Source organism: Eufriesea mexicana, unplaced genomic scaffold (assembly GCF_001483705.2).
Source record: "Eufriesea mexicana isolate 0111107269 unplaced genomic scaffold, ASM148370v2 scaffold76, whole genome shotgun sequence".
Lineage (NCBI taxonomy): Eukaryota > Metazoa > Arthropoda > Insecta > Hymenoptera > Apidae > Eufriesea > Eufriesea mexicana.
The window spans coordinates 2,794,223-2,808,342 of NW_016908289.1; the positions used below are offsets into that span (position 1 = coordinate 2,794,223).

Genomic DNA, 14,120 nt, shown 5'->3' on the forward strand with positions numbered 1-14,120 from the left:
TTTTTTTTTTTTTTTTTTAATTATAAATCATCTCAATTACTGTATAAAATATTATGTAGCTTTATCTATTATTTTAAAGTTTTTAAAAAGGATTAGAACTAAAATTTATTTTTATCTTCAACTATATGAATGTTTTAATTCCATAAACAATTCATGATATGTATCTTAAATAATATTCATGTTTACTATTAATCCATGAATATTAATAATAATTCCTAATAATTTTAATAAATATATAAAAATTTTAATACCTCAATGGCAGCTTGACATTTAGGACATTTTTGACTATTACTTTTAATCCAATTTTCAGACATAACATTTTCTACTAAAGTTTGGAGCTGCTTTTTACCATAACGTTGTTCCATTTGCAGTTTTTTATCATTAGAAGATTCTTGATATTCAGCTATCACTTTTTGTATTTCAACTGTAATAAAATAAATTAAAATATTAATTTACATAGGTTCCTGAAGTATTAAATAAAATTTAAATGTCAATAAACAATAGTTTATATTAATATACCTGAATAAATTTTGCATGGTTCTATACCATGATATACCATTTTGCAATAAATACAAAATGCATATTGGCATACTGGGCAGTTTGCCATTTGTTCATTTGGTTCACAACTAACTGGATATTGACAATTACGTCTTGGACAATACATTATGTCTCCCATACTATCTAATGTGACACTCAAAAGTATAGAGTCATATTTTGTAAATAATTCTGAACTTACCAAGTCTTTTATCTAAAGACATTAATAAAATATTAAGTATATCAAATAATAAAAGATTTTTATTATTTTTATAAGGAGAAGAATGAAAAAGATTCACCTGAGCAGGAGTTGCTTCAGATGTACATTTCTCTTCTGGACAATAAATATTTTGTACATTAGCATCTTTAATTCTTACTTCTAAGTAACCAGTTATGCAATCTTTACAAAATACATGACCACAAGGTAAAAATTGTGTACAATGTTCTCCTAATTTGTCTACAAAACAAATCTTACAAGTATAAAAGTTTTTCTTGAATTCAATTTGATTACGTTTTTCACTGTAATCAATTAATATTTGAATAGGGTTTTTGCCAATAGGACAATCTAGAACAGCCCTTCTATCATGACATTTTTTCAATAAATTCTTTTTACTTAAATGTCTAGCATTAGCTTCCTTTTTTCCTGTATTGTTTTTTGCACTGTCAACAGCATATTCTTTGTCTGCATGATATATTTTATTTGTTTGAATATAACGTGTGTAAGCACGGCTCATATTAAGATTATTTTGTATATCTAAAAATTCCAAAGTCTCATCTTGTAAAAAAGCCACCCATGTAAACAATATCTCTTGACCTTTGTTTTCCTCCCATAATTTGTCTAATCTTTTACACAGTTTAGTTAAGAGTGAAAGATATAACCAAGATGAATATAAAGTAAATTTAGGTGGTAACTCAGATGGATAATTTTCTGGTAAAAAGACATGAAGTGTTAATGGTGGTAAATGAGATATCTTAATCTTCTGTTTAGGTTCATCCATTTGTCTAAAATCCTTGTACATTACATGGTAATCTACAGGTAAATTTAGAAATATCATGAAAGTACATTGGTACCGATCATTTTCTTTGCGATACGAAAATTCTTCTGAATTATAAATGCTTCCCAATGCAATGATTTCATCTTTTTGTTTTTCACTATCCATTTATATAAATTAAATGTTCAATTGTAGAAAAAAAGTAATATTAAAATGGTCTTAGCACTGAAAAAAACAAAATTGGAAAAAAAATTTATGTATATATGTAGCACATGTATAAATTTTGTCAATGAATAATAATATAAATCTTCATGTATATATGCTAATTTCACATTATTTTTTATTACAAAATTATATACTATGTATTTGACAGTTCTAGGTTAGGTAATATTACACACTGATTAAAAATTATCGTTTTCAATTTTTCTGGTAAATCAAAAAACATAATAAATATTGTCTATCAGAATAGAAAATAAAAAGGAATAACGTAAATTAAGTAATTATATTTAAATATTAACTATTTTGATATTGCAATATTACATTACCTCAATTGTATTTTAAGAAAAATGTATGCTTTCTTAATAATGTATTTATATACATAATCATTCAAAAGAACTTTTTATTGAAAACAAACAGTAAGTTTATGGAATAATTTTTAAGCTAAATTTGTATTACTATTACAACTTTTTATAATTTACACAAATTTTTGCGTATGTAGAAATTAAAAGTATTATTTTTTATATAAAATTAAAAAAAAAATGTAAATATTCTAAAATTTAAATGTAAAGTAAACAAATAAAAATATTTAGTTAATATATTGTTATTAAAATTTCACAAATTAGAGTTAAATTTTGCAACCGATTTCTTCTCCTACCTATATTTTGTAATAATACAATGTGTTCGATGTATTCACATTTGAAAACAAAAAATGTATACATTAAGATGTCATTTTTTGATAAAATATTTTAAAAGAAGTGTTATTGTATTTAGTTTATCTATGTACATTAAAGAACGATAGATAATAGGTAATATCTGTAATGATGACCACGACAATCATATGATTTGTTTTATATTTTTAAATGGTTTTAAAAATGTTCAACGTGAAATATAACAACAACACTTGGAAATTTATTTTTCCAATTTTGATTAATTTCGTGATGTCGATTTTTGTGTATTTTTTAACAATACGTTTAATTCCGAGGATAAAAGATATGTTTATTAAAGCTAACCTATACGGCATTGATATGAATAAGAAGAGTGATGAAAAAGTGTGAGTTTCTTGAAGCCATATAGTATTTATTTGCCTGAGCTTTTCTCCTAATGGACACTAATTTTGACACAGGTAATTTGCACATGTTAATTTTTTTACAGGCCTGAAGCTTTAGGTGTTGTCACTGGATGTCTTTTACTTATAACATTACAAATTATTTATTTAATGACATAAACTTCCCTCATAATGAGGTATGCAAGAAATATATTTTGTAAACTGTTATTCAACATGTATATTCTATGCGAAAAATAACATATCAATGAATAGCATATAATACATTAAATTTCACTTACAGTTTATGGAGTTTTTGGCAGCTTTACTCTCAATTTGTTGTATGTTACTTTTGGGTTTTGCTGATGATGTTTTGGATCTTCGTTGGCGGCACAAATTATTATTACCAACTATTGCTTCTTTACCACTTTTAATGGTGTACTATATTAACTTTAACTCTACATTAATTATTGTGCCAAAACCCTTAAGACCATGGTTTGGTTTTTCTATGGATCTTTGGATATTTTATTATTTATATATGGGGATGCTAGCAGTATTTTGCACAAATGCTATAAATATATTAGCTGGTATAAATGGTTTAGAAGTTGGACAAAGTTTAGTGATTTCAATAAGCATTCTTTTGTTTAATGTAATAGAGTTATCAGGGGATCTTTGGAAAGCACATCAATTCTCATTGTATTTCATGCTTCCATATATAGCTACATCATTGGGTTTATTAAAATTTAATTGGTAAGTTGTATGTATATTAGGTAAATAATTACGCATAAATGAAATTTTGTAGTATATGAAATAATATATTCAAATCAGAAAAAAATAATTATAACTGTTTTCTTCATAAGTTATATGTGTATATAAATCATTTAACATTCACAATTCATTCAACATATTATTTTGGTATATAAATTCAGTACAATATTATATAGTTTACATTGAGTATTGAGTATGAGTTAATATCACAGTCAGGTGTGACCAATATGTCAATAATAGTCTAATTTAGCGTAAAAATTCTCTACTAGCCAGTCATACTTCCATGTATTATTAAGTATTATTTCAGGCGCAAAATAGAGGTCCCGTGATTTGGATACTCTTAGGAGATTAGTTTTCCCATCTAACCACAGTCCACTTCCTATTAGGTCCTCAATGAATGGTACATCGATAGTTTTTTCTATTTGAATTTCTTTGGATTTAACTTTATTATGTAAACTAGTTATAATATTTGCAGGTGCTTGACACAAGTAACAGTACCATCCTCCATAGTGATTTAAATCACCTATCACTAGGCCTAAGCTATCTCTTTCACTTAAATCTCCTTCTAGTTGTTCTAACAAGATAGAATTTGATTGATAAGCTTCGCGCATTAATCCAATTGTACATGCACCAACTGATATTGTTGTCTTAAGTGGATGTTGCCAGAAAAATCCATAAACAGACCATCTTAATCTAAAACCAATAGGTTGTGGCCATCCATTATACACCTTGAGGAACATTAATGCCCTGGAGTTTAATATTTGTTCTGGTTCAGTCATTATATAAATATCATCATCCTTTAAATTTCGTACTACAGTCTTTAGTCTTTCCCAAATGTATTTAGACACTATTCTCAGTGGTTTGTGGATTTTTGTTGCTATATTAATATATAAAATTTTCTTCTGTTTATGTTGTAATAAACCCTTAAGTAATTTATGATGAAAATTATCCTCTGCAGTACTGAAATCACAGATTACAAAAAGATCTACTACATTATATAGTTCTTCTACTATCACCTCTGCAATTGCTGAGTTATGTTCTTGTACAAAAAATGTATAAATAATGCGTCTAGCTATTTTACGATGTTTCAGTCTAACATTTTGCTTTGATGCCATAATTGCTCTCCAGACTACTTCTGGTTGTCCACAGTCTGAGCCATGCCACCCATGAATACAAATACATTTTTGAAGATCTTCATTATTTCTCATTTTTTGATTATCCACTCCATGTTTCCAACAGATAGTATGATTATATATTTCAAATAGAGTGAAAGTCTTGATCTCATTTAGTACTATCTCCTCATTGATTGTCTGGTAGATGGGAAACTTTTTATGAATAGCTTGTCGAATTTTCAGTTTCTGAAATTTAATATATATTTGAAATTTTTGATAAGATTAAAAATAAGAAGAAAACTCATTTAAATCTTACCTGTGGTTTTTCAAATTTGACAAATGTAACAGAGGTATGAGTTGTAGATACAGTTAATTCAGGAGGTGGAGTTGTAGCAACATAAATCATAACAATCAGAACTTGCAAGACTAATAATGTATATAGTAAGGCCAGTTTCCCATCTAGGCGGGGCTGCATGGCACTATTTTTTGCTTTAATTTGTTAGTTATTCATTTTATCCTTTGTAAGAATTTTACTTTGATCATAATATTTTCGTTGTTAAAGAGATCCATCCATAAGCATGTATATAATCAATATATGTGTATGTCTATGAAACGAAGTTTGAACTTGTTGATAATACATTGTATGAAGATTAGAGTTCACATTTTTTTCATTTTTTTAATAAGCAAACAATTGTATTCAGCGTAAGCGATAATTAATACTTAAAAATCATTTTTAGTACATAAAGGGAATAAAAAATGTATATATGCCATAAAAATTTATGTTACACAAGGATTTACATGTGAAGTGTAGTTTTTTCTTATGTTGGTAAATTTTAAATATTAACCGGCGAATAATTTCCAATGACGTTTCAAATACAAGGTGTACATAATTTGTGTATAAACTCACAATATAGTCTGACGCTAATGATGTGAATGCCTTCGCGTCGTGACGTTTAAATCGTGATGTCACCGCTCTTCGACGTGCCATTTAATTTTAAATGGCCTCGATCGCTCTTTAACAACTTCTTTAATGAATGGAACAACGTTTCCTAACCAACTTTTGGTGTTCTACTAATCGTAGGGTCGTTTGTAGCATAATGCCACATATTTTCACCTCTTTCTAAAGAATCCAATTTGTTATTCAAAAATAGCCCGCCGTTCCATGAAGATCTCACAGTTTTCTTAGGCCGCCTGCTGAGAGCAGCGTAACGAGTTGAAAAACCACGCCCGAATGCTTCCTTCTACGCAACCTCTTTTATCGTCCTTTCCTGGCAAGCGCGATCGCAATTCCTCTCAAGGCGCACGCGTCTTGAAGTACTAATTAATTATGGAAATTTATTATTTGCGGAAATATGAATAATAAATGGAAGTCAACAGCTACATAAATTAAAAATATATTTGAAAATAAATTTTTTATTAGTTATTTTATTCTATTGCTTACTTTGTCAAGATATATCTAAATAATGAATAATATTATTGAAATAATTATTACATTAAATTTAATTTAAATTGAAATATTTTAAAATATTGAAAAACTGTAGTTTATGTAATCATTAAATATATTACTTTTTTATTTCTTATTTTTTATTTTTGATTGATATGAATATTTTAAAAATTTTCTTCGCTATGTATTTATTTTCATTTTACAAGTATTAAGATAGTATTTTTATTTAACTATTAAATAAATAATTATATATAACAAATCTTTTTATGCAGTAATATTAACTGTTTAAAAATATTACTTTTTTGTTTAAGGTACCCAGCCCAGGTATTTGTGGGTGATACTTTTTGTTATTTATCTGGAATGACATTTGCTGTTGTTGGTATTATTGGGCATTTCAGTAAAACAACATTACTATTTTTCATTCCACAAATAATTAATTTTCTTTATAGTATTCCACAATTATTTCATTTTATACCATGTCCTAGGCATAGATTACCAAAGTAAGTCTTAAAATGAACTGCTTCTGTATTAATATTTAGAAATTATTATATCAATATTTATTTACAGATATAATAAAAAAACTGATAAATTAGAAGTTAGTACTATAGTATTTAATAAACAAGATATCAGCAGAATAGGTATATAAATATATTTTTATATTTTATATTTTAGACTTGATATATATATTTATGTTTGTTTGGAAATTAAATGAATTTTTTTCTTAGGTAAAATTATAACATGGATATTTAAGAAATTAAATGTAATAAAATGGCAAGAAGATGACAAAGGTGTTGTTATTTGCAATAATTTTACATTAATAAATTTTGTACTTATTAAAACTGGTCCAGTGAAAGAACCTACACTTACATTGATTTTATTATTAATTCAGGTAAAGTATTTGTGAACAAATCAATAAATTATCAATAAGCTTTAAAAAAGCTAAACAAAAGATGTGGAAATTATTAAACTTCTTTATAAATAAATAAATTTCGAACTTACAATCATGTATTTAATGTTTTAAGATATTTAGTTGGAATTATTTTTTTACATAACAAATTTTCTGATACTAATATATCTGATAAGATATATTATGTAAAAATAAATCTGAAACAAAGACTAAACTAGCTGTGAAAGTTTAATAATATATTAAAGTGACTTAAGTATCATTCAAATTTATAACAAAAATATAAGTAAAATAATTTCCACATAAATAGTGTCGATCCTTATGGAAATGTTAGTCAATAATAATTAACAGATCATATTATGATATGAGAAAATTATTTTCATTATACTTATTGCGATCAGTTACCGATTATCGATGTTAAAAATATAATATTAAGTTTAATAATTTACACATCTTTATATATTCAGTTGTTTTACAGTATGTTTTAATTTGCTAAAACTTTACTAATGTTTCAGGTTATTAGCAGTTCATTAGCATTTATCATAAGATATCCTCTTGCTTCAATCTTCTATGAATTTTAAAAAAGCATATATATAAACAAGATATGTAAATGTAAAATATGAAGTTTCTTTGTTATTTTATAATGAAATATAATATATATATATATCGCCTATTCTTTCATACAGGAATTTTTCAATATAAGTGTATTTTTTATTTTATGGTTATTATTAGTGTTACCATACATTTATTAATGAATATAGATTATATCAATATTATTTTGTTGTAGTACTATCAGAAAGTAAAACATGTTCCTTCCCTTTTATAAGTTGTAATGGTCTTTAATTGCAAATGTCACAATGTATCAGGGACTAGATTACAACAAAATAAAATTTATAATTTTTGGGAAATAATATAACAATAATATTAATATTTTCATATATAAATTATACATGACTTAATTAAAAATGTTTTATGAGCTTTATACACAAAGTAGTACAAAATACAGTTTTGGACTCACGATTACAGTAATTGGTAAATTATTACAAATTATTAAATTATTCAAGTTTTCAATTACTTTTTGTCAACAATATATATATATATATATATATATCTTTTTTTTCTACATACAGCAAAAAATTTAAAAATACTTAAGTAATTTAAATGTAGTAAATTCGTGAAACAGATATAGACAGATGTATAACAGATCACATAAATAGAATGTAAAGTTTTCGACGAAAATTTTAATTAATAATTGTAATAATGGACATTTTATCTTTATAGAATCGTAGATCTAACAAAAACAAATTAAATATTTAATAAATGCAACTTTCAAAAGTCTTGTTTATAGAAACTATCGGAAAAAGGTACTATAATAAAGTAATTAAAAAATAATAATGATCAGTCATTATTACATACTTGAAATTTCTTCCTTAGAAGAAACAAGTTTTACCAGTTGAATAAGTAACATTACATATGCATGTAAGTAAAAGCAATTAATGATTTTACTATTACAGAATCTCTATTAAAACCTTGTATAAAATTTTGTTCATATTGTAGATATGAAATTTCATTTTTTAATTCTGGAACCATGTGGATTTATTATTTGAAATTTCGATTTTGATCAGTATAGCTTTATAAACATTTATTAAATATTCCGAAAGTTCAACATTATATCTGAATTCAATTTCTCTTTTATCGTAAGTCGCGTTTTTGCAGCATCTTTCAAACTAAAAATATGTGTAAGTTCTATAAGTGTGCGACTTAACGTTAAGGCCTTGTCAAACAATTTTATTGCTTCTTCTATGTTTCCTCTGTTAAAAAATTTAAGTCATTTATTAAAACTGTGTACAAAAAGTGTTATTGCTTATTGTTTAATTGTTTATGCTTATATATAACAAAAAATATATACACATTTCAAAGTATCAATTTACCTTTGAGCTTCAATAGTTCCTAAAGTTTCATATCCATATTCACACTTATCGTCTATTTTCAAAGCTGTATTAATGTATTCAACAGCTTTGTTAATATTAGCATTCCATTGTAGATGTAATAAACCTCTATGTACATAGACTGTAGCATTATTTGGATCTTTTTCAATTGCTTTAGCGAAATAAGCGTCTGCTTTCTGATACTCTTGTAGTTCCATTAATGTCTATACCATCATACAATATGGCGAAATCAGATATTATTTAATACCAATTTTGAAATATTTAAAATAATCATTTATACCTGTGCATACATAGTGTAACATTCTGGACAGTCTGGGAATTTTTCAAAGGCTACTTCAAAATCTTTCATAGCTTTTTCTATTATTTCTGTGCTTCTTTCCACCATACCATAACGATAATCTGTATAACACTTCTGTACATACACTAATCCAAAATTGGGGTTGAGTTCAGTGGCTTTTTTAAAATCTTCTCTGGCTTCATGTATTTTTTCCATAAGTAAATGTGCCTACGACCGTGTAATACATCTTTACTAATCGCTATATTATTATGTAATGATAAAATTATAAAAAATTTTTATTGATACATGTCCTCTATGATGATAAACATCGCCACACTCAGGATCAAGTTCAGCAGCCATTTTAAAATCACAGAAACTCTTGTCTGGATTTTCTAATTGCATAAATAAGGTAGCTCTTTTTATCAAAGCATACACTTTCAGGGGTACTGGAACATCATCAGTATTTATAATAACTTCAAAGTCTTCAATTGCAGCATCATGCTGTCCTAATAAAAGATAAAATGTAGCTCGTAAGAGTAATATTTCCATTTTGTGTGACACAGTATCTGGATTGGAACTGTTGAGTTCTTCAGTACAGTATGGTATTACATCATCATATTGTTGTTCCTGCATACATTGTAAAACTTTTGCAAAACCCCTAAGAATTATACAAAACCAAAGTGAATACAGTTTTAGTTATAACTTAATAACTTAAGAAAATATATGCTTTAAATACTTTATAATACTTACGGAGATATATTACCATAATCAGGATTCTGATGTAAAGAAAAAACAGGATCATTATAGAAAGTATTAATATATGTTTTAATGTAATGTTTACTAGGCACAACTAATTTTTTATTTGCAAGATATTCTGCTGCATGCTGTCTACCTGAAAAAAGAATCAAATTCATATTTCTACTTAATTTTACTCAATTTTATTAAATATTATATATTTCATGTTCATGTATAATTTACCTAATTGTTTTAAAACCTTATCTGCCATCATAATTGCAGTTTGATTAGTAAAGTTTTCCAGAAAGCAAGCAGCAGTGAAATCCTCAAAAGCTGATTTTAATTCATTACAATGTTCCATTGCTCTTGCTCGACGTAATAATGCTTTTGCATATCTTGGGTTTAATTCTAAGGCCTTTGTACAATCTGCTTTCACACTACTATATTTTTTCTATAATATATTGTTATAATATATAAAATATATCTACAATAATAATATATGAATGATATATGAAATATAATATATATATACATATATTATACGTATATATAATATTACACACACACACACACACACACACACACACGCGCGATGGAATATAAAATATTATTGTAAAACAACTATTTATAACAGAAAAATTATTACCAGTTGTTCATAAGCAGCAGCTCTGTTCTGATAAAAAGTAGCAAGAGCTTCTGTATTTTCTATTGGACATATTTTAATTGCATTATTGTAGTGACTTATTGCTTCATCGTATTTTCCTATTTTAAATAATTCATTTCCCTCAGCTTTTAATTTTTGAGCTTTTTCTAGTGGAGTCTATAATGATATACTCCCATTTGATATAAAGAAAATATACAAGTGCAAAGTGCAAATAATATAGCATCTCTACTTTTATGAATTACTCAATATCTTCATGTCCTGGTAAGGACTTAATGATAAAAAATTAATAAATAAAAACTTTACTTGAAAGTACTTCAAATGTGTGAGCTATTATAAAAAAAACTACTAGCGATAAAACAGAAATAGTAATCAATGTGTTTCTAACCTCTGGTTCGGCCGTACTTTTTGGTAGACAATCGACATCGATTGATATTTGTTTCTCAGTGCTTGGTGCGCCATTTTTTTTGAAATTATTCTTTGATTTACCACGACTAGGTTCTGAAGACGGTTTAGAATTATTTTTATAGTACATATAACCAAGACCTAAAGCAACCGGTGCTGCAACAGCCAAAGCAAGTTGCCATTTTGGTAGTGGACCGGTCATGCTCACGCCACTTGCTCCCGTCATTTTTTGAGAATTTTTTACTGTCTCGAAGTGTCAAGAACTTTTATTAGTTTTTGATCTCTCTTTTAATCTCACCGATATAAAAATGAACAGTGACAACTAATACAAAGTTCGTAACAATCATGCGAAAAGATCACTACAGGCACTTACAGACGAAACCCTCGGAGAAGCGAATCGCTTAGTACATATTTTCACCACCGTCTGAAGTTTGCGCTTAATTTTATCGACAGTTACAAATACTGGTACGGCTGAAATTTGTAATATATAAGGGATAATATACAATTTTAAATTGAACAATTATAATTTTATCTTTGAATTATACTCTAAAACAATTGTCTGATTTTTCTGCAAGTATAATTCTAAATGTAGTTATAAATATTATATTAATCTGAGAAAGTAGTATAAAACAAGTGTAGAATTATCTTGTGGTATTTTACATAAATATATATTTCTATAAAATATATCGTAATATAAGTATAATGTGTTTGATTAGATAAAATTAATGATGTAAATATTTAAAGCAAATATTGAATTTGATAAATATTTTAATTTGTATAATTATTTTACTATATCAAATATAAAGAAATATGGAAAACATTTCTTTTATTATATTTTTAATAAACATTAAAAGAAACAATATTTGTTTTAATATCTATTATTAATAAAATATGAATTTTTGGTCTATCATAAATAAATAAGTTTATGTAATGCTAATAATAAAATATCTTTTATATATTCAGGTAAATTTTTAATATATTCTAAACAGTATCATTTAATATTCGCGGGTTTTCTTAGCAAAATTTTATCTAAAAGATGGCAACGGTTTGTCAACAGGAGCAAAATTTTGTCTGGGCTATCTATAGATCGTTGAATTTTAAAGAGACCGTAAACTATAAGAAATGTGATGAAAGTTATGAAAGTCGACAAAGAATGTTAAGTGATCAAAAAAATTTATTGCGGTACAGAAAATTATAACTTACATCAAATTCACAATTTTACACACTACAATTCAAGTGTGACGTTTATCAAAATGGCACTACAGGCAAACACCTGGTGAGCTGGTTTACAAATTTTATTATATTTTTCATATAAATTGTTTTTTTTAATGAATATAAGAGTCAGTAGTTCGTTCTGTCTATAAAATGTTTCAACTGATCTTTTTGCCATTTAATTCGATCGACTTTTTGCAACAATATTTTGCACTAACTTTCCTTGAATTTTGAAGATTATAGTGTACTAAAAATAAGCAAATCTACATATGATTATGTATAAATTTTACGTATTGGTCTGCATTATAAATTTTTTCTTAATTCTTTTTGACTAAGGAAAAATATACTTTGAATTTTTAAGTATTTACATATTTTTTTAAGCTTGTTCATATGTTTACAGATGTTTATTATTACTGTGTTAAAGTATTTATGTAAATAAATTATTCTATACTTTATGCCATATACAAAACAAAATTTATGATTAAATATTTGCTAACATATTATTATTCTCTTTTTATCATAACAAATATATTAATACAAAATAATGATTTAGGGTATTGGAGTTAGAAGCAGCTCTTCTTGATACAGAAGCACCATCTGCATCTGATATTTATGCAATTTGTAAGGGACAAGCTGTCCCTGCATATTTAAGACCTGATGTATGGCAAGCTTGTTTAGATGTTAGTGGTCGAGGTAATCAGATAAATCAATTCAATGAAGTTTTTGATTTACCAGAACAAAATGTTATACGTGATGATTGTCAGCAATTAGTTGGTAAGTTTTTCAAATAATATTGCATGATTTACTTATGTGAATAAATACTTCTCATATTTTTGTAAATAATATTTAGCTGAAATAAAATATTTATTTACATATTTTGAACTATTGTAATTTCTGTAGAATATATTTTTATTATAGCAAAACTAGGGAATGATGATGAAGACAAAGTTTCTATTATTTCTGATTTAGAGTCTATTTTAACATTTTATTGTAAAAGTAAAGGGAAACAATATAAAAGAGGAAATGGTTGGATAGAATTATTGGGTCCTTTGATAGCTTTAAAACTTCCACGAAGTGCAACATATAATTTATTTGAAGCAATAATAGACTTTTATATTCCTAGGTATAGTATTTTACAATTAATTTTATTTTATGTAAAAAGAAATAATATTTATTCTTTAAATTAACTAATATACTTGTTTTTATTATAAATAATGGTACTATTTTATGTATTTTTAGAGATGAAACGTACAGTTCTGTATTAAGACTATTACTACTTTATCATGAACCAGAATTATGTTCTTTCTTGGATACAAAAAGGGTGTCTCCTGATCAGTATACAAAAGGATGGGTCACTACATTATTTGCTGGTGTATGTTCATTGCCAGCTGTTTGTACAATGTGGGATTTATATTTCATGCAAGCTGATCCATTTTTTATGTTATTTCTTTCACTTATCATGGTAATAAATGCTAGGTAAGAATTATAAAATATATTTTGTTTATTTTGGCACTTAAAATTTTAATGAGACCTATTATTTTGCTTTTCCACAGAGAGCAGATTTTGAGTATGAAAGATAATGATAAGCAGAGTATAATAGATGCAATTGCTGCTATGCCATGTGCATTAGAAGCAGAAGATGTAACAGATTTTTGTTCATTAGCGCAATATTATGCAATGAAAACACCCTTATCTTTTAGACAGGATTTATATCCTATCATGTTTGGTGATGGTTTTGATGAAAAATGTATATCTCATGCACTTTGCTTGCCTGTGTCAGCAGAAGAATTAGTTGAAAGTACAATTGAAAGTCCCTCCATACCTAATACTTCTCTTGAACCGATTAGGTTTTTTTTATTAGATTGT

At 26.3% G+C, this 14,120-nt stretch overlaps 5 protein-coding genes across 6 annotated transcripts in view; 2 read left to right on the forward strand and 3 right to left on the reverse strand.

Moving 5' to 3' along the window:
* LOC108555121 (E3 ubiquitin-protein ligase RNF14) overlaps positions 1–1,732 on the reverse strand; it is a 2,651-nt gene extending 919 nt beyond the window's left edge. Inside the window, exons 1-3 of the mRNA XM_017910643.1 lie at positions 834–1,732; positions 520–748; positions 252–424 (exon numbers count right to left, since the gene is read on the reverse strand). Of these exons, the coding sequence (XP_017766132.1) occupies positions 252–424; positions 520–748; positions 834–1,694 (1,263 nt within the window). The 5' untranslated portion in view covers positions 1,695–1,732. The remainder of the gene's footprint in view (positions 1–251; positions 425–519; positions 749–833) is intronic.
* A 946-nt stretch (positions 1,733–2,678) lies between these two features.
* Positions 2,679–7,596, forward strand: Alg7 (Alg7 dolichyl-phosphate N-acetylglucosaminephosphotransferase). Its single transcript, XM_017910597.1, is given in 8 exon segments — positions 2,679–2,796; positions 2,898–2,946; positions 2,949–2,987; positions 3,092–3,537; positions 6,423–6,611; positions 6,679–6,749; positions 6,837–7,000; positions 7,531–7,596. Coding segments are annotated over 8 exon segments (1,137 nt in total). The 5' UTR covers positions 2,679–2,683.
* On the reverse strand, positions 3,778–5,911 carry Mgat3 (beta-1,4-mannosyl-glycoprotein 4-beta-N-acetylglucosaminyltransferase). 2 transcript variants are annotated; one of them, XM_017910645.1, is made up of 3 exons: positions 5,575–5,655; positions 4,984–5,272; positions 3,778–4,913 (listed from the first exon to the last, which is right to left on the reverse strand). In XM_017910645.1, exons 2-3 carry the CDS (start codon positions 5,140–5,142, stop codon positions 3,786–3,788), a joined length of 1,287 nt encoding a protein of 428 aa, XP_017766134.1. In that variant the 5' UTR covers positions 5,143–5,272; positions 5,575–5,655; the 3' UTR covers positions 3,778–3,785. The 2 variants fall into 2 exon arrangements, with proteins under 2 accessions (XP_017766134.1, XP_017766136.1); XM_017910647.1 differs by lacking the exon at positions 4,984–5,272 and having other exon boundaries at positions 5,575–5,911.
* Positions 7,597–8,623: 1,027 nt separating the features above from the next.
* Positions 8,624–11,268, reverse strand: Tom70 (translocase of outer membrane 70). The gene is made up of 8 exons (XM_017910642.1): positions 11,026–11,268; positions 10,623–10,796; positions 10,220–10,427; positions 9,992–10,133; positions 9,548–9,899; positions 9,245–9,469; positions 8,947–9,167; positions 8,624–8,826 (listed from the first exon to the last, which is right to left on the reverse strand). Exons 1-8 carry the CDS (start codon positions 11,266–11,268, stop codon positions 8,661–8,663), a joined length of 1,731 nt encoding a protein of 576 aa, XP_017766131.1. The 3' UTR covers positions 8,624–8,660.
* An 821-nt stretch (positions 11,269–12,089) lies between these two features.
* Positions 12,090–14,120, forward strand: part of TBC1D23 (TBC1 domain family member 23) — a 3,480-nt gene continuing 1,449 nt past the window's right edge. The window contains exons 1-5 of the mRNA XM_017910613.1: positions 12,090–12,318; positions 12,808–13,028; positions 13,173–13,377; positions 13,494–13,730; positions 13,808–14,120. Of these exons, the coding sequence (XP_017766102.1) occupies positions 12,296–12,318; positions 12,808–13,028; positions 13,173–13,377; positions 13,494–13,730; positions 13,808–14,120 (999 nt within the window). The 5' untranslated portion in view covers positions 12,090–12,295. The remainder of the gene's footprint in view (positions 12,319–12,807; positions 13,029–13,172; positions 13,378–13,493; positions 13,731–13,807) is intronic.

What these genes read in the sequence shown, in the direction of transcription:
- Mgat3 (XM_017910645.1), bottom strand. Translation starts at nt 5,142, where the DNA reads ATGCAGCCCCGCCTAGATGGGAAACTGGCCTTACTATATACATTATTA. An exon ending in TCAAATTTGAAAAACCACAG is followed by an intron (nt 4,914 to 4,983) that starts GTAAGATTTAAA and finishes ATTAAATTTCAG; the next exon opens with AAACTGAAAATTCGACAAGC.
- Tom70 (XM_017910642.1), bottom strand. Translation starts at nt 11,268, where the DNA reads ATGACGGGAGCAAGTGGCGTGAGCATGACCGGTCCACTACCAAAATGG. An exon ending in TAAGGTTTTAAAACAATTAG is followed by an intron (nt 10,134 to 10,219) that starts GTAAATTATACA and finishes TTCTTTTTTCAG; the next exon opens with GTAGACAGCATGCAGCAGAA. An exon ending in GGAACTATTGAAGCTCAAAG is followed by an intron (nt 8,827 to 8,946) that starts GTAAATTGATAC and finishes ATTTTTTAACAG; the next exon opens with AGGAAACATAGAAGAAGCAA.